The 27411-nt window shown below is 40.4% G+C and overlaps 1 protein-coding gene across 1 annotated transcript in view; it reads left to right on the top strand.

The window, feature by feature from the left end:
* The window catches only part of PYGL (glycogen phosphorylase L), a 41803-nt gene that overhangs the window by 6325 nt on the left and 8067 nt on the right, over nt 1-27411 (top strand). Inside the window, exons 2-12 of the mRNA XM_005561235.4 lie at nt 1312-1413; nt 3991-4069; nt 7375-7478; nt 14519-14650; nt 17261-17372; nt 17706-17788; nt 23746-23889; nt 24121-24213; nt 24887-25033; nt 25361-25524; nt 26060-26174. Coding sequence (XP_005561292.1) covers nt 1312-1413; nt 3991-4069; nt 7375-7478; nt 14519-14650; nt 17261-17372; nt 17706-17788; nt 23746-23889; nt 24121-24213; nt 24887-25033; nt 25361-25524; nt 26060-26174 — 1275 coding nt within the window. The remainder of the gene's footprint in view (nt 1-1311; nt 1414-3990; nt 4070-7374; nt 7479-14518; nt 14651-17260; nt 17373-17705; nt 17789-23745; nt 23890-24120; nt 24214-24886; nt 25034-25360; nt 25525-26059; nt 26175-27411) is intronic.

The raw sequence follows: 27411 nt of genomic DNA, 5'->3' as shown, positions 1-27411 counted from the left end.
GGGAGGCTGAGGTGGGCGGATCACCTGAGGTAACGAGTTCGAGACCAGCCTGACCAACAGGGAGAAACCCCCATCTCTACTAAAAATATAAAAAATTAGCCGGGCGTGGTGGCACATGCCTGTAATCCTGGCTATTTGGGAGGCTGAGGCAGGAGAATCACTTGAACCTGGGAGGCAGAGGTTGCGGTGAGCTGAGATAGTGCCATTGCACTCCAGCCTGGGTGACAAGAGTGAAACCCTGTCTCAAAAAAAAAAAAAAAATTAAGTAAAGGAATAAAGAATGCCTCTTCCTTAGGCAGGGTAGCCCTGAGGGCTGCTGATTGGCTATTTTTATGGTTATTTATTGTTTATATGCTAAACAAGGGGTGGATTAGTCATAAATTTTCTGGGAAAAGGGTGGGCAATTCCCGGAACTGAGGGTTTCTCCCCCTTTTAGATTGCGTGGGGTAACTTCCTGACGTTGCCTTGGCATTTGTAAACTGTCATGGCACTGGTAGGAGTGTTTTTTTAAGCATGCTAATGCATTATAATTAGTGTATAATGAGTAGTGAGGATAATCAGAGGTCACTATCGTTGCCATCTTGGTTTTGGTGGGTTTTGGCTGTCTTCTTTACCAAGAAAGAAGTCTTTAAGAAAGACTTTGAGGCCGAGTGCTGTGGCTCACGCCTATAATCCCAGCACTTTGGGAGGCCAAGGTGGGCAGATCACGAGGTCAAAGATGGAGACCATCCTGGCCTTAGTAGAAATTCCATCTCTACTAAAAATACAAAAATTAGCCGGGCATGGTGGCGCATGCCTGTAGTCCCAGCTCCTCCGGAGGCTGAGGCAGGAGAATCGCTTGAACCCAGGAGGTGGACGTTGCAGTGAGCCGATATTGGACCATTGAACTTTAGCCTGGTGACAGAGCAAGACTTTGTCTTTAAAAAAGAAAAGAAAATATTTTGAAATATTTTTAAATATCTTAAGTCCATGCTAATTTGGAATCATTAAAAAGGAGGCAAAGAAAACCTTTTATCAGCAAGGTTTTTGTGACCTGTATCTTGTGCGGACCTCCTATTTCATCCTGTGACTTAGAATGTCAGACCTTCTGAGAATGCAGCCCAGTAGGTCTCAGCCTTATTTTACCCAGCTCCTATTCAAAATGGAGTCGCTTTGGCTCAAACACCTCTGACAGGAGTCTCATTTGAACCTGTGGTGACATAGTCCTGCCTATTTGTTTATTATTGGTGACCTAACACATGACCTTGTGTTTTTATGTTAAGTAAGGTTGATCTCTTAGAAGAAACATTATCTTTCTTTTCTTTATTTCAGAGGGTTTATTACCTCTCTCTGGAATTTTACATGGGCCGAACATTACAGAACACCATGATCAACCTCGGTCTGCAAAATGCCTGTGATGAAGCCATTTACCAGGTACATTGTTCCTAGATTTCTCTCATCCTGTCTCTTTAAATTTCATGTGCACTTCAGGAAACTTGGGGACATGAAACAGAAAAATAAAGTGAAATAAGAGTGAAAAATCACCTCTATAGATGTGGCTATTACAAACTTTTAGAAATATACATCACTGGTCATCTCTCATTTAAGAGGAACAACCAGAAAAAGAAGTTAGAGAACTCATTATGACTCATGAGAATTTTCTTTTGCAATCAAAGTCTTTGACAGCATTCCCCACAAATTACATTTCAGAAATTAATGTCTGAACAAGCCTTTTAAAAGTACTTGAGTCTTCTGCTATCAGAATCACAAGCTTTACTTTGGGCTTCTATCTCATTTTTAAGAAATGATCAAACTTTGTTATTCATGTATCAAGGCAATTTGTGAAAATGATCAGCTTTAAAAATTCTGTTGTCATACTTTCTCTGTTGCTTAATGAGAGGTAAAATACACTTCCTCCTTAAAGGAGGAGCTTGAAGTATTAACCCTAGTGTACTAAGTTGTTTTCATGAATATATTTAACTTTTTCTTTCCTGAGCTTCAGGCACCGTCACACCCAAAACAGGTAGTCCTTAACCTTTTTAATGTGGTTGAAAGGAGAAATGTGTATTTGCAAAGACAAATTCTAAATGAGAGACTGTTCAACCTGTTCCTTTCCTTTGCCATAGGATTGTCCCCTCATGTGTCCTTCGCTCAAGAACAAACACATCTAAAACCAGGTCATACCTAACCCACACGTATGTGGTTAGGTGGAGTATTTCCTGGGAAGGAACCCCTGCAGGTCCTCTCCATGTCCCTTCCCTCTCCTTCCCCTAATATCAGCTGAAAATAACATCCCTCCCTTGGAGTAGCCTATAGCCAGGCGGGGTGACGTGATCCATGTCTACTTGCTCAAAATTTGTATCATACTTTTTTTTTTTTTTTTGAGACAGAGTCTCATTCTGTTACGCAGGCTGGAGTGCAGTGGCACAATCTCGGCTTCCTGCAACCTCCACCTCCCAGCCTCAGCCTCCTGAGTAGCTGGGATTACAGGCATGCACAACCATGCCCAGCTCATTTTTGTATTTTTAGTAAAGATGGGGTTTCGCCATTTTGGCCAAGCTGGTCTCGAACTCCTGACCTCAGGTGATCCACCTGCCTTGGCCTCCCAAAATGCTGGAATTACAAGCGTGAGCCACCGTGCCGGCCTGTATCACACTGTAGACTTACATTTTTAGAATTTAAAAATGCTGAGTGTTAGCACCAGCAGTTGGCTTACATGAGGAACCTAGTAAGCTCTAATCTGCAGAGAGCAAATTTGAAAGCCCCTTTAACACTGAACAGAAGCATAACCATGGTTGAACTCGTAAGATACAGTTGTCAAGACCTATGTGAGAAAGTAACTTTTGGTATAAAGGTAGGGATCCAAATAGGTGGCTCCATGGAAACTGGGGCACAACTTCAAGCGTTGGTACATATTCCACATATGTTTTTAAATGTGCAAATTATTTTTCCATTTAAAAAAATAGCCGGTTTCATGGGTTGCCTAACTTTCAGATAAGAACCCAGTTGTTTCACAACAGACCGCCTTTAGCCATGCCTGGGCTAGATTTGCATCTAGTAAGCATAGAACAAGTCATTTGCCTGACCAACAATTCTTTCATTGTAAAATGAGCAATGCAGTGTGATCTCCAGGGCTGCAGAGCTCTGTCCCGAGTGCACAGTGGCGCTGTGGACTCTGCTGTGTGATCCCCAGCACTTTGGGGCAGGGAGCTGGCTGGCAATCAGTCCCATCCATGTCCAAATTCACAGATGCTGCTTGACTTCCCACAGCCTGTTATCTACCCCAGGGAAAAGTAAAGGATTTTACCCCATCCAGCTGGATTGCAGGACTGCAGTTTCCCTGCCTGCTGTCAGGCCCCAGGTCTCCGGGGCAGTGACTCAATAGCTGGTTTTGAGTTAACAACTTTTGACCCTACTGAGTAAATATGCTGTGGTCATGAAAAGATGAACTTTAGTCCATTCAGGAACGTCTGACCTCAGGCCTTTTGGTCATTTTCAAAACCCCTCAGTCCAACTAATATCAGCTTGGTACTGGACTGTTTCTGAGGTTTTAACCCTACTGTACACACACAGAAAAAAAATGTTTTCAATGATAATAGCTAACATTTATTGAGGGATATCTGCCCAAGAATAGTTCCAAATGCTTTGTTTGTATAATGTTATTTAATTCACAGCAATCATCAATGAGGTAGGTACTGTTAGCCTCCACTTTTTTTAAATAGGAAAATTGAGGCATAGAGTTAGTAGCTTGCCCGGGGTCATATAGGAAGTAACAGAGTCAATAATGGACTTTTAGAGCCTACACTCTCCTCCATGCTGCAGCTGCACCGTCTCATACAGTTTGCCTCTGCAGTCAGTATCTGATGCCAGAACAACCTTCAAGGGAGCTGACGCTAGTTTAAGTACACAGCTAAACCTGAAAACCTTTACCCAGAGCTGTAGGAAATGGCTGTCCCTCTGAATGGCCTGAATTTGTATCTGCTTCCAATACTGTTTTCCCTGCATTACCAGCTTGGACTGGATATAGAAGAGTTAGAAGAAATTGAAGAAGATGCTGGACTTGGCAATGGTGGTCTTGGGAGACTTGCTGGTAAGTGACATTGTGAGTGTGTTATATTGTCTGGCCGATTGAAGACATCTAAGATGCCATGCATCACCATGCCTGGAAGAACCAGACAGGCTTCCTAGAAGAAGTGCAAGGTATGACCTGGTTGTAGATGTATTTGTTCTTGAGTTCGCACTTTGGTTTGATCAATTCTACACAAATAGTAGAGACGGGAACTTGAACAAAAGAGACACTGCTTAAAACTCAGTTAACCAGATCCTTCCTATGCACTTAAGGGTATGTTAAATGTTGACAGACTAAAAAATTTATTATGCTAGCATCCACTTTGATCACTACCCCAGTTCTGCACTCCTCCCTATAGGGGGTCCTAGGGAACAGTTTAGTATTTAGAATTCCAGACCTTTTTTTCTACATATTCATGCACATTATATACATTTGTACACACACACACACAAGCATAAACGTCTGGAATATATATCTTCCAGACCTTTTTTCTACATATTTACACACACACACACACACACATATATATATATATTCACAGAAAACATTTAATTTTTAAGAAACATAATCACACTGTATGGCTTTAATACAACGTGATTTCTTTTTTAATTTGGAGATCTATCCAGGAAAGTACATCTAGGTCAAAAGTAGCGCCTTTACTTCACTGTTATTTGTTCAAAGATTCTCAACTCACATCCTTGTGTGGCATGAGCTGAGTTAAGTTGCCGTTGTTTTATTTTATTTTATTTTTTCAGTGGTAGACTCCAGGTCAGAGGCATGACCCCGGTTGGTCAACCATTGTCTTGCCTTGTGCACTTGACTGCTTGATTGACTAGTGGGCAATGATACACTAATATTATTGGTATGGTTTTTAATTAATGTCCTTTTTGAGTATAGATACAATTTGAGTTCTTTGCTTTTTTCAGGGAATAATTTTTCAGCAAATATATAGGAAAGCACTAAAAATATAATACCAGCTCCATTAATTTAGAAAATACCCATCTCTATAACCTAGTACTTCTACTTGATATCTACCCTAAAGAAGAACACATGTAAGAAGACATGTGGGGAAAATAATTGTTACAGTATAGTTTATAAAAGTACTACACCGATTGTCGAAGAACAAAATTGACCTAGATGTACTTTCCTAGATAGATATCCAAATTAAAAGAGAAATCAAATTGCATTAAAGCCATACAGTGTGATACCATTTATGTTTTTTAAAAATTAAATATTTTCTGTGAATGTGTGTGTGTGTGTGTGTGTGTGTGTAAATATGTAGGAAAAATATCTGGAAGATATATATTCCAGACATATATGTGTGTGCATGGGTGTGTATATGTGTGTGTGCACATAGGTATATAATGTGAATATGTAGAATAAAAGGTCTGGAATTCTAAATACTAAACTGTTCCCTATGACCTCCTGTAGGGAGGAGTGCAGAACTGGGATAGGGATCAAAGGGGATGCTGGCATAATAAATTTTTTTGTCTGTAACTTAATATTTTTAAGAAGATGCATTAATGTATTATCTGTGAAATTTAAATGTAATAATAAAAATGTACTACCACACATGTATCAGATTGTATTCTATGAAAAATAATTATCTCCTCTCTTTTAGAAATTGTTCAAAAATCTTCTGATTTTGCATACACTCAAATTACTAGAAATCCATTTGCATCTGTTTCATTTTTTTTCATCCTTAGTACATTAGTCACAGTGTGCTTTAACATTGCCATTAATAATGTGCAAAACAAAATAAAACAATGCCTGTGGGATACTTGCCACCTTCCCGTGAAGTGAATTATCTGACAATTTAGTAGGCTTTCTATGGGGCTGCAGGAAGGCCAGCAGTGCTGATGAAATGCACATCTAAGAATAAGAACCAGCCTGCCTACCTTTTATGTGAAGCCCGAGCCCTCAGTCTTCGTTGGCTAGGTTAACTCTGTGCCCGACATTCATGGCATCGCTCCTTAAGTTGACTGATAAAGTCAGAGTGAAGAGGCTGATGAAGCTGAGAATTCTCATTAGATGATCTCATCTAAGTTGGGACCCCTCTAAGGATAATCTGATCACGACTCAGGAAAAGCTGAAGAGCCACAGCTCAAAGAGAACAGGAATGGGAGCAGAGCCAGGCCGTATGTGAGCATAGGGACTGGCAATGTTAGAAAAAGTTGAAAGCCTAGACCATTTGTGTTTGTGGATCTCTGTTTTAAGGGCTGTACCACCAACCTCATTCAGTCCCTTTCTGTTTGATCTACAGCTTTCAATATTCTTGTCAGTTTTGATTCCTACTGTACACTTCCTCATTCTCTGTACATTTCTCAGCTTAAATTCCTGGGAGGGACAATCTGATTAGTGTAACGCCTTAGTTCTCACCCAACCACAAGACAGATCCTTACCCAGCCTGTTGGTTCACTGTTCTGGATCAGATGCCCTGTCATCAAATAACAGAAAATCCAGCAAAAATGGTTCAGTCAACAAGGACATGTGTTATCACATAACAAGAACTCCAGAGGTTAGGCCATGCCAAGACTGGTTTGTTCAGCAGCAGGAGTACGGCAGGACTCCACATCTCTGGTCCTTTTGTTTTTCCCCTCATGGAAAAAAGATAATGGCAGCAGGGAAAATATTTCCCAGAATTCTATACCCAACAGACTTTCTAGCACCTCTCATCTGATTGAATGTCGTTGTATGCTCATGGAGAAGGAAATACAATTGCTATGATTGGCTTAGTAGATTAGAACAATCGAGCAAGATTCACTTCCTGGTTCAGCCTCCCTGAAGCATATGATTACCTAATATCTGAACAACAGTAGAATTCCATGAGCCCGGAAGAAACAGAGCTGGCCACAGAATATCTTGTCAGTCAGGTGCTGGAAGGGAATGGGACATATGTAAGTTATACTCTCCTGGGACTGTCTTTTCCAATGGGGTGAGTCTTAGGGGAGGATAGAGAGAGCTTCCCTTAGAAAAGGCAGTGTGGGAACAATAATCGACATTATCTCATGCAGGCTGGCTTCCTTATCTGTTCTCAAACAAAATGTACACAGTGATTATTTCTAGATGGTGAGGTTATAGATGACATTTTCTTCTTTATACATTTTTTACATTTTCTAACTTTTGTATGGTATTAATTTTATAATTAGAAATGAGTTATTTTTAAAAAAATCAATACCCATTGTGCAGTAGTATCTCTGCTTTAGAATACAAATGTGGTTCTTCATATAGCAATGTTTTGTGGCTACCATGTGTTTTAGGGAAAGACTGGAAATTTTGACTCAGCTTAGTGACTCTATCTTTTGCCTGTGCTCTGTTGAATGTAGCCTGCTTCTTGGATTCCATGGCAACCCTGGGACTTGCAGCCTATGGATATGGCATTCGGTATGAATACGGGATTTTCAATCAGAAGATCCGAGATGGATGGCAGGTGTGTGAGCTATCTTTTTAAATTTTGTTATTAAGGTACTTCTCTTTCATGGTGTTCTGGATGATTTATAATAAATGGACCTTTAACATAGAGCTGTACTAATTTCTCTGGCATTTGGTTGGTATCAGTGAGTTCTATCTATCCATCTTCCCGCTTCAGGATGTAAGTTTCCCAAGAACAGAGAACCTTCCAGTATCACTCATCACCAGATCCATGGCACCGAGTGCAGTGGCTGACTCACAGGGTGCTCTGAAATATTTATCACTGACTGCCTGAATGTGGACCACTAAAATGTGTGAACTTATGGAGGGCACATCTTTGACTCATGATCTCAGCCAAGAACCCTTGATGGTAGGAAGCACGATGCCATTTTGTAGGTGACAACACTGAGTCTCTGAGGAAGTAAAGTTACTCAGATCACACTGCTGGCAGATACATGTCCATATCCCCAGATTCCCAGGACCACATTCAGTATTCTCTTCTACACTCAGAGTCTTGCCTTCCTTAACATGCCAAGGTTACAAGATACAAGCCAAGTGTCCTGATTTTTTTATAAGATGAAATCAGACAGTGTTGTTAACTGTTATAGCAAATAAATCTGGCACGCATTTAAGATGTATAATTACATTGCTCCATAGAAATTTGTACAAATCTATCCAAATGACACTACTTTTACTTTATATAAGAAAACCAGATTGTTAGGTACTTTTTTTTTTTTTTAATCTCTAGTAATTGTTTGAGTCTACAATTGCCCTAGTGTGGACAGTTTTTGCTGATACTAAGTGTAATTTAGGCTTTCTCTCTCCCTATTTTTGTCTCATATATACACCATTGACAGAAATATATATCTTCAGTTTCCAAAAACCCTGAGCTCTCTGAGCCTTTCCCACACTTATGAGATGAGTCCAACAAGAGAACGCTCAGGGACTGGATGCAGAGACCTAGGCTGATGCCAGGAGAAAGGAAGATGGCCCAATGAGGATGAGTTTAGTGTCACCACTGCCCTCTTTCCCTCCCTCAGTATTTGGATTCTTTGTGAGCCAAGGAAGGGAAGAACTAAAAAATTTGGTTTGATGAGAGAATATGCCAAGGAAAAAGGCTCAGGAGAATACTGGGGATAGAGTAGAAGACAAACTTCCACATTTTGCTAAGGACCATTGCTGTTTATCTTTAGCTACCCGCAAACAAATAAAAGCTGAGAGGCAGCATCTTATAGAAGAGAAGCCTGGGTCCCAATTTCTCATTTGAGACCTAATATCAACTTAGAAGACCTGATTACTTTTATAAGGTATGCTGCCTCAATTAGGTTACCAAACTTCCCTGAACCTCAGTTTTCTCAATGACAAAATGGAGATACAAACTCTACAGAATTATTATAAAAACATGTAAAATATCTGGCACACAATAAAATGCTAATATTAGTAAGCACACAATAAAATGCTAATTTTGCCTAAGAAAAGGAGGACACTTTAATAAATTGTGGTATTCTATAATAAAATATTAGTGAAGCCATTCATATTATAGTTTTGATTAATTTTAACAAAATAGGAAATCATTTGTGTTAGCTATAAGTAGAGGATATAGAGTTGTAAGGGTGATATAACCTCAGCTATCCAGAAGAGGCCAGAAAGATAAAGGAAAAGTGCTAGAAAAAAATACATCAAAGCTTCAACAGAAGTTATCTCTGGAAGACGGGCAACTTCTACTGTCTTCTATGTACTCTTCTACATATCCATTTTCTGTAAGAAATATATGTACTATCTTCTATTTACTCTTCTACATGTTTTATATTCTATAAGTAATGTGTATTTTGTAATCATTAAAAGTTATAAAAATGAAATAAGTTGTTCCTCTCCCCAATGGAGTAACCTAGAGTTCCATGCTGAGAGCCTAGTTTAGCAGGCATTTCCAGGACAACCAAAACTTTGACACAATCTAACCAAACAACACATGGTATCTAATTTTAGCCTTTGAAAAGGATACTGAGTGCTACTCACTATACTCCAGAATCTCCAAGGATCTCATTTCTTATCTCTTAACTACTGTCAGATGGAAGATTTAAAAGAAGCTCAGGAAAGAAATCTCAATATTTTTTTGTCTCAGGTATATTTTCCCCTTACATTTTATGAAGGACCACTATTATCACACCTACCTTTGCTCTTTTTAAATGATCTTTATTCCAGGAAACTATCTTTCTCTCCTATCAGACCAAGAAAGCGTGTATTCCAGTGTTCTTTAAAAAGAAAAATAAAGAAAGACCAAATAGGTTTTGCTCATTCAAAATATTGCAAAGCTGGCCAGGTGCAGTGGCTCACGCCTGTAATCCCAACATTTTGGGAGGCTGAGGTGGGTGGATCATTTGAAGTCAGGAGTTCAAGACCAGCCTGGTCAACATGGTGAAACTCCCGTCTCTACTAAAAATACAAAAATTAACCATGAGATAGTGGCGCACGCCTGTAATCCCAGCTACTTGGGGGCTGAGGCAGGAGACTCGCTTGAGCCTGGGAGGCGGAGGTTGCAGTGAGCTGAGATAGTGCCACTGCACTCCTGTCTGGGCGAGTGAGTGAGACCCTATCTCAAAAAAATAAACAAATAAAATAACATAAAATAAAATCCAAAGCTAATCTTATCAACCATCATTTCTTCTTTCATTATGACTTGAAATTGAATCAGGAGAGTATGTGATTTTACTTAGCACCTCCATTGTTTACTGGAATGGGATTTTAACTGTCAAACATAAAATATATCATACCATAAAAAAGAAATTATTTCCATAAAAAACAAAAAGCATCTGTCAAGAAAGCAGCAGGCCTCTTCAGAGTACAGTCATGCCCCCACTCGTACGTAACACTGTTCTTACAAAGGCAGATTTGAAGAAGACTAATGAAAATTCCACATGCTGGGAAGATTTTTAAAGGTTGATGGGCTTTTAATTTTTGAGTCTCTTCAAGGAAGATTTGCAGTCGTAGAGTGTTCATCATGAACCCCCTGAGGAAAATAATTGTATTGCTAAAATTCTATATTTACCATCTACTCTCATGGGGAGTGCAGTAATAGTCCTCTATGAAAATTGCTGGCCCTGAGGAGGAAGTGGGGAGAAAGACGATTGTAACAACCTCACAGAAGTTTCACAATCACACCAAAGCCCTAGGTGGAAAGGCGCTCACAGTATGTATCTCGGAGCTGGATCCAGGTGGCTTCTGCAGCCCTTCTCTTGCCTCTTAGAACCCACACCTAGTTCGTGATAGCCAGTCATGCACGATTCACGTTACTCAGCAAAGCTTCTAATTATCATTGTGGAATTCTTGGTGTGCCACAGAAACATTTATCAGCTATTTATAACATCAGAAAGCCAAGTTCATGGGCTTTCCTGATGTCTGTTCACTGGTTCTTTGTGGACTCTATATCCCACAGGTGAAGAGCATTTCTTAGAATTCGGTCAACAGAGTCTCCTGGGCTGACCTCTCCATCCCTGCTGGCTGGGACAGGTTCCACTGAGTCATTCCTCTAAAAAAATGCCTAGTCCATCTGCCACCTGCACCCAGGTTGGCTCTTTTACTCCACAGATCCGCACTTGCTTTCTTCAGCCCTGTGCAGCCTCTGCGATGAAACAGCTCTGACAGCTCACTTGGATGTAGATGAAAGTTCTCCCATCTTGGCCCCCCACCTCTACCCCTTCATATGATTAGCATGTTAGTGCATTTTGGGGATCACTGGCTACATGGAAACCTAAATTTACAGATCAATTTGTCAATTCATTGGAAGAAAGCAAGGTAGAGAGAAGGTTTATCACCATATGGCAGCTTCTGTGGATTTAGTGGAGGCAGCAAGGGATAGTTCTCTCCTTCTCCTCAGATCTCCTCAGATCAACTTATTGTTATGAAACATTTGTTTCGCAATCTACCTTATATACAAATCTTATAAAATTGATATAATTATTCACCGATTCTTTACTGAATCAGTGAGAGATTCACAATAAAGAACAGCAAGAAAATAAAGTCTCCAAGTTGTTAGCCCCATAAAGCTAAAACCAATCATTATTTGGCAGGAAAAAAATTCAACCAATATTTGATGGCATTAAGAATGTCATGTGGCCGGGCGCAGTGTCTCACGCCTGCAATCCCAGCACTTTGGGAGGCCGAGACAGGCGGATCACTTGAGGTCAGGAGTTCAAGATCAGCCTGGCCAACATGGTGAAACCCCATCTCTACTAAAAATACAAAAATTAGCTGTGTGTGGTGGTGGGCACCTGTAATCCCAGCTACTTGGGAGGATGAGGCAGGAGAATCACTTGAATCTGGGAGGCAGAGGTTGCAGCGAGCCAAGATTGTGCCACTGGACTCCAGCCTGGGTGACAGAGCAAAACTGTGTCTCAAAAAAATAAAAATAAAAATAAAAATAAAAAGAGTAAATGCAACCTCTGACTTCCACAGGAGTCAAGGAGTGAACCCACAGGAGGAAGTTCAGAGCCCATCCTCTCTTATCTGAGCACTTCAGGCTTCTTGGGGGCAGGACGGTATATGATCCTGCTGCATTTCTCAGCAAAAAAAAAAATGTCATCAGTTCTCCCACGGTCATGAGTTTTCAGAGGAAAGCTGTTTCTGCCTCATCGTCCTCCTATTTCATATAATGCTTTCAGATGGGTTTTACAACAGCCCTGTGTGCTGAAACAAGGTTCTTTCCTGTTACAGGAAGCAGTGTTCACATTGCTCAGTATTTTAAAACCCAAAATTGGCCCTTGCCTAAGTGCAGAACAAAGTATTTTGTAAGTCAGGGTGTTTTGATTCTTTGTTGATGTTATCATTTTACTTATTATAGCGTTTCTAGTTATGAAGCTTGTGCTAATGGACTTTTTTTTTTTTTTGAGATGGAATCTCGCTCTGTAGCCCAGGCTGGAGTGCGGTGGCACAATCTCTGCTCACTGCAACCTCTGCCTCCCGGGTTCAAGTGATTCTCCTGCCTCAGCCTCCTGAGTAGCTAGGATTACAGGTGCCTGCCACCATGTCCAGCTAATTTTTGAATTTTTAGTAGAGACAGGGTTTCACCATGTTGGCCAGGCTGGTCTCAAACTCCTGACCTCATGATGCGCCCACCTTGGCCTCCCAAAGTGCTGCGATTACAGGAGTTGCCACCACACCTGGCCAAGTTAATGGACTCTTTAACAAGCTTCTTGTCAATTGGCAAACCTCAATTGTTTCTTTATTAAAATTTTAAGAAGATGTGACTTTCTGATGAGCTCAGGTCTCTCTCCAGCCTTCCCTAGGCTTCATCTTGCATCTGATACCTCCTCCTTCCTCCAGTGGCTAACTCCTAGCTCTCCTAACTAAAGATGTTGTTGCTATGAGTCCCATTTCCATTCATCATGACGCTGGTAGTTAATATTAGTGGGAAGCTTACCAGCTTTCTTGATAAAAAGTCATTATCAAAGTTTGAATAAGTGAACGTGTATTCATTTGTCTAGCTGTTGACAATAATCTTTAGTGTTTATTTTTGTCTCTTCACACTGTTCCTGAAACAGGCATTACACTCATGTTTAGGTGATCATGAGATGTCCAACATTGTGTTTAATTCTTAAGCAATATCTTTTAAAACTACAGCTGAGTTTTCTAAGAGGTGGATATGAGGAATCAAATAGGTAAAATAACCATCTTGGAGATGATCTCATTGACAAAGCTGCTTTTTTTTTACCCCCTTCTGGCCAGAACACAATTCCATTTTTTAACGTATAGTCATGCACCACATAACGACATTTCAGTCAACAATAGAGCACATATGCAATGGTGGTCCCGTAAGATGGTAATGGAGCTGTCTCCTACAGGTGTACCATTTCTTATGTCTTATACTGAATTTTTACTGTACCATTTCTATGTTTGGATGTGTTTAGATACACAAACACTTACCATCGTGTTACCATTGCCTACAGTATTCAGTACAGTAACGTGCTGTATAGGTTTGTAGTCTAGGAGCAGGAGGCCATACCATATAGCTCAGGTGTGTAGTAGGCAACACCATCTGCGTTTGTATAAGTGCACTCTGTGATGTTTGCACAATGACAACATTGCCTAACAACACATTTTTCAGAATGTATCCCTGTCGTTAAGCAATCCACAACTGTATGTGTAATATTTTAAAGGTTAATAATTTACTTTAAAAATACATCCCCCTCCAATGTGTTTGGTGGTGGTGGTGTTCTTATTTTGATGTGTTTGTTTGTTTGTTGCAAATGAAAATGTATTTGATATCCAGGATATCCTAAATAGAAACCATAGTTTAAAATTGTATATAAGAAATATTTTGTTATACATTGACATAAATACCTAGGAAAATATTGAAATTGTCAATAAAATAAGTTCATTACTTCTTAGAATATGTTATTTTCAAAATAAACTATAATCTATAGTTCATTATCAAATCAAAATTACATAAGGATTAATATAAGCAAAGACTACATAATGCAATAATGTTCTGTACCTGTATCAATAAGCTTGATTAAAAGAGTGTTCTGTAAGTAGCATTTTCTAACTGATTCTGTATATTCGAGCCACAAGAATCTTGACTGAACCCATTGTGTAGGACTCGACAGGCCCAGGTATCCAATGGTAAACATCCCCGGAAGGCCTCTGTCTTTAGCTGAAGCTGGACAATTGGATTCACAGATGTTCAGACACAGGCTGTGGAACACAGAGACCTAAGCGCAGATCTTATCTCTGTCATTTACTGTTTGACCTTGAGATCTTATCTGTACCGTTTACTGTTTGACCTTGAGCAGTTACAATTCCTCATCTTTAAAAGAGGAATCATAGTTCCCTCCTATATGGTTGATATAATGTGAGGATTAAATGCAGTCATACATATAAAATATTTAGAGCTGTATTAACAAGTATTATTATTGTTAATTGTAGGCTGTAAAACAATTATAAAAGAGTACTCAGTATTCATAAGTTGTTTCAGTTAAAGATGTTTTAAACTTAATATAATTGAAGGGCTAGGTTCACATTTCCTCACAAATAAATTCTAAGCAATACTGTATCCTTTTGCAGGTAGAAGAAGCAGATGATTGGCTCAGATATGGAAACCCTTGGGAGAAGTCCCGCCCAGAATTCATGCTGCCTGTGCACTTCTATGGAAAAGTAGAACACACCAATACTGGGACCAAGTGGATTGACACTCAGGTATTCAGAGTGCTCGCATAGCCAGCATTTTGTATAGTATTTAGTTCAGCAGATAATACATTGACTATGTAGCATACAGTGTGATATTGAGTATAGGGCATGTTGTGTATTGAGTAATAGAATATGTTTTTGTAAATAAATCTTCTACTTCTCTTAGTGCAACCCACTCATTTTCGAGACAAGGGAGCTGAGACCAAGAGAGGAGTGACTTTTACAAGGGTCATTTTGCAATCAACTTTGTCAGAAAATCATTGTTTGTTTGTTTGTTTTTTGTTTTTTGGTGGTTTTTTTTTTGGCACCAGAAAATTGTCAGTTCTATAGTAACCAGCGTGCTTACCTCTTTGGTTTTATATTAAGGTGTTGATAGCAAAATTGAATAATTTTAAATGTCATTCCTGGCTGGGCGCAGTGGATCACACCTGTAATCCCAGCACTTCGGGAGGCCGAGGCGGGCAGGTCACCTGAGGTCAGGAGTTCAAGACCAGCCTGGCCAACATGGTGAAACTCTATCTCTACTAAAAATACAAAAATTAGCCAGGCGTGGTGGCCTATGCCTGTAGTCCCAGCTACTTGGGAGGCTGAGGCAGGAGAATCGCTTGAACCCAGGAGGCGGAGGTTGCAGTGAGCCAAGATCATGTCACTGCACTCCAGCCTGGGCGACAAAATGAGACTCCATCTCAAAAAAATAAAATAAAATAAAAATAAAAGTATGCAGTTTACACAATCAATCCTGGAAGCATTTTATTTACACTATGGGTCCCACTGCTGAGCTAACGTGTATTTACAAAGCACCTCTAGATATTTTCATAAAGTATCGAGAAATTCAATTAGAGAGAGTGTGTGTTTCTGGGCCCACAGAGGCAAGGTTAGGGGGCAGAGGTAATATAAGTGAGCTGGCCCAAGTCATGCAACTTAGCTTCATAGATTGAAGTAATCACATGAATTAATCCCAAACTGGTACCCAGTGAGCTCAGAGCATGAGGCCACATGTGCTCTGTGCATGCATGGGATGGCTTCCAATAAAGTCAAATGACACAGTCATGTGTCAGTTTAGGTCCTCTAGGAAACAGACACCAGAGAGAAGAAGTGCAAGTGACATACTGGGGGGAAGGCTATGAAAGATAAAGAGGAGACGGAGCAGGACGAGGAAGTCTTCAGACTGTGACACGGGTGTGCCACCTGTGAAAAGTGAAGTGCAAAGAAAGAGGATTCTCATGGAGAGCCTCAGACCACAGTGCCACTCTGAGCAAGTGGCCAGGCTGATGGAGCCTGAGACTAAAGATTGCCCATTAGAGAAGTCCCGGCCCTAGTGTCCCAGCCACATGGAGCATCCCAGAGAGCACAGCCTTGGTGTGAGCTCTGAGGGAGCAAGTTCTCTTTGAGGTTCTCTGAAAGAAGATCTAAGCTGTGCACTTCCTGGGCTGCCTTAATTATGCTTCAAGGGTCAGAAGGGTCAAACTCTTGTTTGAACCGAGACTCAATCTCAGCCTGCAAATGACTTTCCCTGATTGATTACAACTTGCTTTAAAAGTCCAGAGACTTTATATATTAATGAAAGATATTTAAATGGGGGTAATTTATTACTTTGAGGTCACGGTGATCATGAAAGCATGACTGAATATATGTGATTGATATGGACTAGAATGCTTCATTCATTCACAATTTGGCAGACCAAATTAAAGAGATGTGTGTTTAGGTTTCAATGCTGCCATGACTGTGACCTTGGACAAGTCACTTCTCTCTCAGCTTCAGCTCCCTCATGTCCAAAATAAGTGGGTTGCACTAAATAAGATCCAGCATCCTCCAGTTCAATTATTCTGTCATTCTCCTTCCTTCAAGCTTGACTCTGATGAGGCAGGGAATAAAAATGAATCATTTCTCACATGAATTTTCGATGCACTGTGAAACATACTTCATCTTCCTCTTCTCTATTTCGGTGACTGTCACAAAGATCAAGCTAGATTTTCCAAAACTTACCTCTTAGACTCAACTCAGCTAATTATCAGTTGATTTGGCAGATCACTATAGGAATCACTAAAATAACTCCTTATGCAACTTTAAAAATCTAGCACAGCATTTTAAATATTATATGAGATGTTATAGCTTCATAAATTTCCTATTCCATTGATTTTCATCATATTTGAAATCAGATCACTGAAAAACCTATGCAAAATGTATTCTAAGTGCTATTTTTTGGTGGGTACAGATTCACATTGTCACTTTGTTTGCATATCATATTTTATTATTATTAGAGCAATGGCTTGATATGAAACATGAAAGATAAACTTTTTTGAATACCAATACCATATCATTCCATTCCACTGCATTTATATCAGGGCAAGGACACATGGAGAGTCAACATAGAAACATTATAAAGGACCGTCAGTGTGGATAGTTCCAGTCACTAGATTGTACCAGCTGGGGGAGGAACGACATGTTCCTCTAATACCCTTTGCAGCCCTGGGACCCTCTTCTCCATTTAGGCCTCACACAATTTGAGTTGGTGATGGAGCCAGGAATAGAATTCCATTGCAGTCTCTCAGCCCCATGTTCAACCTATGTCATCACACTTGGGAAACAATGAGCAGCTGTTTCTGTTTAATCCTACAGGTGGTCCTGGCTCTGCCATATGACACCCCGGTGCCCGGCTACATGAACAACACTGTCAACACCATGCGCCTCTGGTCTGCTCGGGCACCGAATGACTTTAACCTCAGGGACTGTGAGTACAGCACAGATCTTGGTTTCTTTATGCGTGTGCTTAATCTTTTTGATTGCTAGTTAGAACCAAATTGAGCTTGAAACAAACAAACAAAAAAGCCTTGAGTTTCTGATCTGAACTTCAGTGACTAAGCAGGTGTTGTATGGAGGAAGTAGGGAGGGCATTTTTCAAGCAATTCTCATGTGAAGTCCAGCATGATGGTGTGTTGAAATCCTTTGGGATTTTTAGGAATTTTAGGAATCCCACATGACACACAGCACAGAGCCAGTGAGATCAAGAGGTTTCCAACAATGGCTGGTTTCTCTATTTATTGTTTCTCTAACTTTCCCCTAGTTAATGTTGGAGACTACATTCAGGCTGTGCTGGACCGAAACCTGGCCGAGAACATCTCCCGGGTCCTCTATCCCAATGACAATGTGAGTGATCAAGGTTGCTTTCTTAGTGGCAACAGGAGCAGCTTATTTCACAAGAGCCTGTTCAGTAACCTATAAAACACATTTAATATCAATGTTTTTCCATGTGCAGAAGAAGCTCCATATTTCTTCCTGAATTGTCTAGATTTCCCCTCCCAACCAAGTAAGGAAAGCAAATCTGTATGGTTCATGAAATCAGAATTTATATTTTGCCCTTGATTAGTGACCCTATCACTAACGGGGAAGTTCTAGAGATGTATTTTGAAACAAAACCTGGATATAAGAGATGAAGTAAATCACTGGTGAAGCACTACTTCCTTTCCAGATAGAAAGTTTATCTGCAAAGTCAGAAGACAGTGAAGATTTCCTGCCTCGCCTCTTCTCTCACTGACTAGGCCCTTTCTGGTCCTCTGCCCTGATGCTGGATGGAGTCAGATACCCTGGGGTAGTCCCATGAACAAACACCTGTTTCTCCTGCCACTGACTTGTATCTTTTTCTTTTGTATCTTTTTCTTGTCGTCAATTCAATTATTCTAATTTTATTATAAATATAGCTTGGTTAAGAAAAAACACTTGGGGCTGGGTGCAATGGCTCATGCCTGTAATCCCAGCACTTTGGGAGACTGAGGCGGGCAGATCATTTGAGGTCAGAAGTTCAAGACCAGCCTGGCCAACATGCAGGAAAATCGCTTGAGCCTAGGAGACAGAGATTGTAGTGAGCCAAGACTGCACCACTGCACTCCGGCCTGGGTGACAGAGTGAAACTCCGTTTCAACACACACACACACACACACACACACACACACACACACACACAACTTGGAACTGGATCTCAGGTAACTGCTATTGATTCTTAGTTGTTTTAAATATACGTAACTCTAAACTTCTCTATGGGTAAAATCCTTTTCAGGAAGCTGTAATGATTTTTTTAAAGTTTTCTCAGAAGCAATAAAATTAGCACTCTGCTTTACAAAGATGGCAGAAAACAAGGATCCTGGGGGGACTAGGACATGAATAGTCCTTAATACCAGATGTCCACCTGCTGTTACATCATAATCCCTCAGAAGGGAAGATGATTACATGGATTTTGCTGAAGCATTTTTAGGAACCTAATGGTATATGTTATTATTCCTTTGTGGAAAACATTGTGGCCTCAGTACATTTCAGAGAAATCTCTAACCCAAAAGCAAAAAGTTATTCTATGTCAGGGTCAAAGTAAGAATTCTTCCAAGTCTGGGACCATACTGCCAACCTAAACCCAGGCTGCAGGGGCTTGAAATTCGTCTTCCTGTCTTCAGTAAGGACCAAAGCTAATTGTACTGGGAAATAATCATCTGCAGTAACTGACAATATATACGAAGTTAGCACGGGGCAAAAAGTTGACTAGATTTGTTGGGTAAAAGGGAGCTCTCAGGATCATGTTTTTGTTTGTTTGTTTTTAAGAGTGAGCTGATAAATCCTTTTGTATTGTGATTACAATAACAAACTCATTCTTCTCAACTTGGCCATAGCCCTAGTCCAAACATTAGTTTCTCTTCCAGGAAGCCTGCACCTTTCTTCACTCTGCAGCTTTGAGATATCTGTTCCCTGCTTAAAACTCTTGAAAGACTTTGGATCACCTATAAGAGAAGGACAGAATCTTAGTCATGTTACCTAAGTTCTTCATTGATGTGGTTACCAGTCCCCTGATGCATCTTCCATGATTTTGCCCCAACCAAAGGCCCTAGCTGTGCAGGACTATTGACCCTGTTCCTTCCCACCTCCATGCCTTGCACGGCATCCGTTGCTTGCAGGGAATATTCTGACCCTGTGTGTCAATTCTGACACATTCCTACTCATCTTTTAGGGCTTAGGTTAAGAATTACCTGATCACCCAGGTTCTCAAAATACTGTATATTTAGCTTAAGTTAATTTTTTTAAAAAAATCATCACATTGTATTTATAGCCTTGTTTATACCCCCCCTTTGCCTACTAATTTGAACTTCTTCAAGTCAAGGACTGTGCATAATTAATCATTTTATTTCTAGGACCTTAAAACTTTCCTGGCTCAATAAATGTTACAGTTTATTAGAGGTGGATTCCATAGTGCTATTTATTATGTTTTAGAATAATGACTTCATAACTTTTACAATGATACATGTCATTAGAAAAAATATACGAGTAACATAAAAAGTACCAAGAATAAAATAAAAGCTGGTTCCTAATTCTACCACCTATAAATTTCCGTTGGTACAGGTTGAGTATGCCTTATCCAAAATGCTTGGGACCAGTAGTGTTTCAGAATTCAGATGTTTTCAGATTTTGGAATATTTGCATATATAATGAGATATCTTGAGGATGAGACCCAAGGATAAACACAAAATCCATTTATGTTTCATATACACATTATACACATTATGCACACAGTCTGAAGCAATTTTGTACAATATTTTTAGTAATTTTGTGCATGAAACAAAGTTTTGACTCTGTGTTGATTATGACCTGTCACATGAGGTCAGGGGTAGAATTTTCCACTTGGCTGTGTCACATGAGTACTCAAAAAGTTTCAGATTTTGGATTTCCAGATTAGAGATGCTCAACCTGTACTATCAATCCAGACAGTTTTCTATTAATGACTTTTAATTTTTAATCCAGACTTCTAATTTTTATCAAAGTTGTATATACACATAATTGATTTTCTGGGTACTTACTTCCATATTTCTGAATAACATGCAGTTATTGCTACTTGTTGATTTTTTTTCTTTTTTACAATTGTTTGTGGACTCCCCACCATTGAAGATGGGAATCTAGCTCACATCCTCACATGTACTCCCACCCTCACCACATGAACACATACTTCCCATCCCCAATTCTCTCAACATGCTTGCATCATAATTTCCACTAACTCCTTAATCAGCATTTACATTATTATGACTATGTAATGCTACAGACAGCTGATCTGTGCATATGTATGTCCTCATATAATGATTACTTTTCCTTTTCTTAAAATGTTTAACTTATCCTGGAATTAATAATTTTAATTTCTTTGCTTGCTTGGTTTTCTGATGAATTTTCCCTAATTTAGCCCATACTATGCCCAGTTATATACATTGCCTCTCAATATGTTCACTTTACTTATTCTATTAACTTAGTCTTTTTTTCTGATAAATACTTTTTAGTTCATTTAAATATCCCCTTTTAATAGCTAAATCCCAGAGGAAAATGCTAATTCTAGGAATGTGTTTAACTGAAAAAGACTCATATTTCCATTTAAGTTTAGGCAATTATTCTTGACAGGAGGTACACTAACTAATGTTGCAATAAAGCCTCCATCAAGTATCTCATACTTAAGCAAAGACCTCAAATCATAGTTTGTAGCTTATTGCAGCCTTCATTCAAAATATGCTTTATGGCCTGGTGCAGTGGCTCACGCCTGTAATCCCAACACTTTAGGAGGCTGACATGGGCAGATTGCTTGAACTCAGGAGTTCGAGGCCAGTCTGGGCAATATGGTGAAACCCCGTCTCTACAAAAAGTACAAAAATTAGCCAGGCATGGTAGCGCATGCCTGTAATCCCAGCTACTTGGGAGGCTGAGGCAGGAGAATCGCTTGAACCCGAGAGGCAGAGGCTGCCGTGAGCTGGAATCAGATCACGCCACTGCACTCCAGCCTGGGCGACAGAGTGAGACTCCATCTCAAAAAAAAAAAAAAAAAAAAATAGCCAGGCATGGTGGTGCATGCCTGTAGTCCCAGCTACTCAGGAAGCTGAAGTAAGAGGATTGCTGGAGACTGGGAGGCAGAGGTTGCAGTGAGCCAACATCACGTCACTGCACTCTAGCTTGGGCAACAGAGCCAGACCCTGTCTCAAAAATATAAATATAAATATAAATATTATATTAATATATATGTTTAATATATTTTAATATAATATTTTTATTATATATACACATATATTTGTTTTATATTATCTGTGATCAAGGAAATCACTGATATATTCCTATCAGACTAAAAAAAGGAAACTGTGACATAGGTCAGTGACATAGAATCACTGGCCTAGGTCAGTGATTATACTTTTAAGTATTAGGGAGTTTAGAGCCCCAGATATTCTATATGCAGACCTCTATGCTCATATTCATTTGTTTTAATAAGACTTTAGTCCAAGGCTTACATTTGGGGGGTGGAGTGCTCATCATTTAAAAAATTTTAATTTTAATAGTTTTAGGGGTACATGTAGTTTTGGTTACATGGATAAGTTATTTAGTGGTAATTTCTGAGATTTTACACACCTGTTACCTGAGCAGTATACACCCAATAAATTGCCTTTTATCCCTCAAGTCCCCAAAGTCCATTACATCATTCTCTTACCTTTGTATCCTCATAGCTTAAGCTCCCACTTACAAGTGAGAACATGCAATATTCGGGTTTCCATTCCTAAGTTACTTTCACTTAGAATAACAGCTTCCAGCTTCATCGAAGTTGCTGCAAAAGACATTATTTTGTTCCTTTTTGTGGCTGAGTAGTATTCCATGGTATATGTGTGTGTGTGTGTATATATGTGTGTGTGTGTATATATATATATATATATCACATATTCTTTATCCACTCATTGGTTGATGGGCACCTAGACTGATTCCATATCTTTGTAACTGCGAATTGTGCTGCCATAAACGTGTGTGCGTGCGTGTGTCTTTTTCATATAATGACTTCTTTTCCTTTGGCTAGATGTCCAGTAGTGGGATTGCTGGATCAAATGGTAGTTCTACTTTTAGTTCTTTGAGGAATCTCCATACTGTTTAACATAGTAGCTGTAGTAATTTACATTCCCACCAGCAGTGTAGAAAGTGTTCCCTTTTCACCACATCCACACCAACACCTATTGTTTTTTGACTTTTTAATTATGGCCGTTCTTGCAGGAGTAAGGTGGTATCTCATTGTGATTTTAATTTGCATCTCCCTGATAATTAGTGATATTGAGCATTTTTTCATATGCCTCTTGGCTGTTTGTATATCTTCTTTTGAGAATTGTCTATTCATGTCCTTTGCCACTTTTTCATGGGATTATTTTTTTTTCTTGCTGATTTGTTTGAATTCCTTGTAGATTTTGGATATTAGTGAAGGCTTACATTTTTAATAGAAGCTACAGTTTTTAATTCTGCGACCAGGTAAAGACAGGGCAGCTCCATGATCTATAAAAATTGAAGGGTAATGGCTCAGGGTTAGGACCGTTTATTGGTGACATTTACACGGTTTTGCTGACTGACAGCAAATTTATGTGGGAGGAACTTGGAAGGTGGCCGCCATCGTGGCCTCTAAGGCCTCCACCCTGCACACCATGGCCTGGCTGCAATCCTGTCTCGCAGTCGTGTAGGGCATTCTCAGCCAGTCGTGGTTCTCCACACGGTCCACGGCTGCCAGTGCTTCCTGATACATTGCCTGCCAGGAATGGGACTGCAGTGAGGAAGGCGGTCATGGACATTGTGCTGGTTGTGTTCAGCTGCAGGAACTGGAGATAAGGTCGGAGGCCAAGTGTCCTTAGGCTGTCATTAACCTTTTCCTTCATCTTCTTCCCTACTTCCGAAAGTACTTGGTACTACCAATTCCTGAGCCTTGAGGGGCTCCAATGTACACACTGAGTTGCCTTTTGGCTTTTCCCCACTACCAGGTCAGGATGTGGCTGTCTTAGGTCTTCTGAATCACTTACCATTCATGCATCTGGTTTTCAGCCTCTAAAAGGTTGTTGCTATTGTCTTTATCCCAACCTCTTTATCTTTTATCTGTATGCCTTTAGAGAATCCTTTTAGTGCCATTTTCATGGGGTCTCAGGAAAGAGCAAAGGCTCACAGTTTGGCATTCAAACCACCACCCCTCAGCAGATGTCCAGTGGGCCTTAGTCCTAAAGTTCCCAGGGCAAGAGACACCAGTCACATTTTGGCCACACCTATAATATGAACCACTTTCATTCTATCTCTCTGGCTTGAAGTTTTTTGAAGGGAAGGAGCTAAGATTGAAGCAGGAATACTTTGTGGTGGCTGCAACCTTGCAAGATATCATCCGCCGTTTCAAAGCTTCCAAGTTTGGCTCCACCCGTGGTGCAGGAACTGTGTTTGATGCCTTCCCGGATCAGGCAAGTATTTAGTCTGTGGATGCAAGTGGGGTCCACTGAGGGACTGACTGGGATTTCCTATCAGATTAATTCCTCTCTCTCAGTGCTAAAAACGTTGAGCAGGAATAGTGTGCATCAAGCATTTCATAGAAGGTGGGCATATCATCCAGTGCTTTCTCTAGATGTGTTAGGACAAGGAAGCCAGACCCTGAGCCATCCGTTGCCTTCACATTGATGTCTTTCCCCACCCAGGTGGCCATCCAGCTGAATGACACTCACCCTGCACTCGCCATCCCTGAGCTGATGAGGATTTTTGTGGATATTGAAAAACTGCCCTGGTCCAAGGTCTGGATAGTTTGGCTTCTTTTTCCTTTAATTAACCAGAATGGCTGCAGGTGAAAGACTGCCAAAAACTCCCTTTTTAGTTTTTCAAAGTAAGTTATTGTTGCTAACTTTCAACAGTTAAAGGTATATTTTCCCTGATGCTGACATTTCTCCATCCTTAGAGTTTTACAGGGAGTAAGACTATAAAATAAATGAGTACATTCCTAATGGGATACAAATCAGTAGCTGTATTAAGGCTTATATTGTTTACCATTTTTGTGTGGAAAAAGATTAAAAATTAAGTTCTCTAACCTCAGAAGACAGCTAATTGAGTATCCCCAATGTTTTAGAAGTCAGCATTTTACATACTTTGTACTTGCTAAGAGCACTGCTTATGGTTTTATCCCTCAGTTTTTGTGTATTTAATAAATGAAAGACATGTAAGGATAGTAGATAGATTGATCGGAATGCTGTCTTAAGTTTCATCAGGTAGCTTTACAAATGACTTCCCCCTCACACCCAGAACATGTTTCCATTATCTGGACTATTCGGGAACTTAGTGGAATTGAGTGTGTCTGACTATGCACACTTGGAATTGTCCTGTTGCAGGCAGGGCAGGGTTGAAGAAGGGTTTGGCCTGTGCAGTGGGGTGCCCGCCTTCAGGGCAAGCAGCTGACTCCTTCCTTTCCCCCAGGCTTGGGAGCTCACCCAGAAGACCTTCGCCTACACCAACCACACAGTGCTCCCAGAAGCCCTGGAGCGCTGGCCCGTGGACCTGGTGGAGAAGCTGCTCCCTCGACATTTGGAAATCATTTATGAGATAAATCAGAAGCATTTAGATGTAAGTCATTTTGAGAGATTTTTTTTCTTTTCATGAGCGTAAGGTCTTAAGGTGTTACAGATGGCTACAGTGTTCCCTCTTACCAAACATCTTTCGATCATTGATACAGCAAAAGTACTTGAGTCCCAGTGGGGCTCCGGCAAAGGCAGCTTTTTGAAAGTGCTGAAATGGAGAGATGGCACCTCCGTAGAACTAACTCACCCCCTCCCCGTGGAAGTGAAATTTATATTGAGTACACCAAAGATGTTGCTTAAGACATGAACAACATTATCCCAATGTTGCTTTAAACCTGAGTGACCAGCAAGGGCTTTCTCTTCCTTTGGCTAGAAAATTGTGGCCTTGTTTCCTAAAGATGTGGACCGTCTGAGAAGGATGTCTCTGATAGAAGAGGAAGGAAGCAAAAGGATCAACATGGCCCATCTCTGCATTGTGGGTTCCCACACTGTGAATGGCGTGGCTAAAATCCACTCAGACATCGTGAAGACTAAAGTGTGAGCCTCCATTACTCTGACAGTGGGTCTGACACTGATCTATTAATGGAATGATGCTACTAAATGCAGGGTTGCACTTAGGGATGAGGAAAGGCCTTGTTCAAATGTTTAAAAGTATTTTCTTCTATACAAAAAAAAAAACAAACAAACTCTTCTCTAAAAAAAAAGAAAAGGAAAGAAAAAAATGCTTTCCTCTCAGAGTCATCTTAATTCTAGACATAGGAGCCAAAACAAATAAACAAACAAAAACAAAAAAATACCAAAAAACTATTCTACTGAAAGTGTGGTATATATGTCAGTGTAAAGAAGTCAGATGGAAGTGACTAGATTTGGAATTTTTCTGGTAATTCTTTTGAGTTGCAAATGAATTTCTATTTAAATGACAGCCATAGCTACTGTCAGCCTGTCCCTCCACCTTTATTTAACCTTTCTAAGCCTGCACTTGGCTTCTTGAATATAATTCCAAACTTTATCCAGTGTGCAGGACCCTTTGCCGTTTCAGCCAAATTCAGTGATGTGTCTACTCTGTCTCCAGATTCAAGGACTTTAGTGAACTAGAACCTGACAAGTTTCAGAATAAAACCAATGGGATCACTCCGAGGCGCTGGCTCCTACTCTGCAACCCAGGACTTGCAGAGCTCATAGCAGAGGTAACTGGGAAGTGCTGAGGGGAAAGGAGGCCTGACTCAAATGCAAGAGGCATGTGACTATACTTGTAACTTGTAAATCCAGTCTGCAGCAGGGCCGGCTTCTTCAGCATGTGGCTTGTGCAGTCATACAGGGCTCCATGCTGGGTTTAATTATCTGCTGTAGTCATCTTGAAATTATTATTATTACCCAGGCTGGAGTGCAGTGGCGCCATCTCGGCTCACTGCAATCTCCGCCTCCTAGGTTCACACCATTCTCCTGCCTCAGCCTCCCAAGTAGCTGGGACTACAGGCGTCCACCACCACGCCTGGCTAATTTTTTGTATTTTTAGTAGAGACGAAGTTTCACCGCCCAGCCAAAGTTATTATTTATTTATTTATTATTATTATTAATATTATTATTGAGACAGAGTTTCACTCTGTCGCCCAGGCTGGAGTACAGTGGTGCAATCTCTGCTCATGGCAACCTCCACCTCCCGAGTTCAAGCGATTCTCCTGCCTCAGCCTCCCAGGTAGCTGGGATTACAGGCACACATCACCATGCCCAGCTAATTTTTGTATTTTTAGTAGAGACGGGGTTTTACCATGTTGGCCAGACTGGTCTCGAACTCCCGACCTCAGGTGATCCGCTCTTCCTTGACCTCCCAAAGTGCTGGGAATACAGGCATGAGCCATCACACCCAGCCGTCATCTTGAAATTCTTAATTTTGGAACAAAAGGTACTGCAAATTATGTAGCTAGTTGCAGCTAACAGTATTCATAGGACACCCCCAAAGAAGATGGTTTTCTCTAGTAAAAGAGGATAATAAAGCTCATATAAATAACTAACAGAACCTGGGTTCCTGGTCACTCTTTTAAGTAGATTTCCTGTTTTTAACACTTTAATACCAGTGAAGCTGGCCGGATGTGATGGCTCATGCATGTAATCCCAGTGCTTTGGGAGGCCTAGGCAGGAGACTCACTTGAGACCAGGAGTTTGAAACTAGCCTGGGCAACATGAGACCCCCCCTCCCACCACCACCCATCTCTACAAAAATAAAAAAATTAGCCAGTTGTGGTGGCATGCACCTGTAATCCTAGCTACTCGGAAGCTGAGGCAAGAGGATTGCTTGAGCCCAGGAGGTCAAGGCTACAGTGAGCTATTATCATGACATTGCACTCCAGTCTGGGTGACACGGTGAGATCCTGTCTCCAAAAAAATGAAATAAAAATAAAAATAATTTTTAAAAACCACTGAAAC

Source organism: Macaca fascicularis, chromosome 7 (genome assembly GCF_037993035.2).
Source record: "Macaca fascicularis isolate 582-1 chromosome 7, T2T-MFA8v1.1".
NCBI lineage: Eukaryota > Metazoa > Chordata > Mammalia > Primates > Cercopithecidae > Macaca > Macaca fascicularis.
The sequence above is the reverse complement of the archived record's forward strand: the minus strand, read 5'-3'. Positions and strand labels throughout refer to the sequence as shown.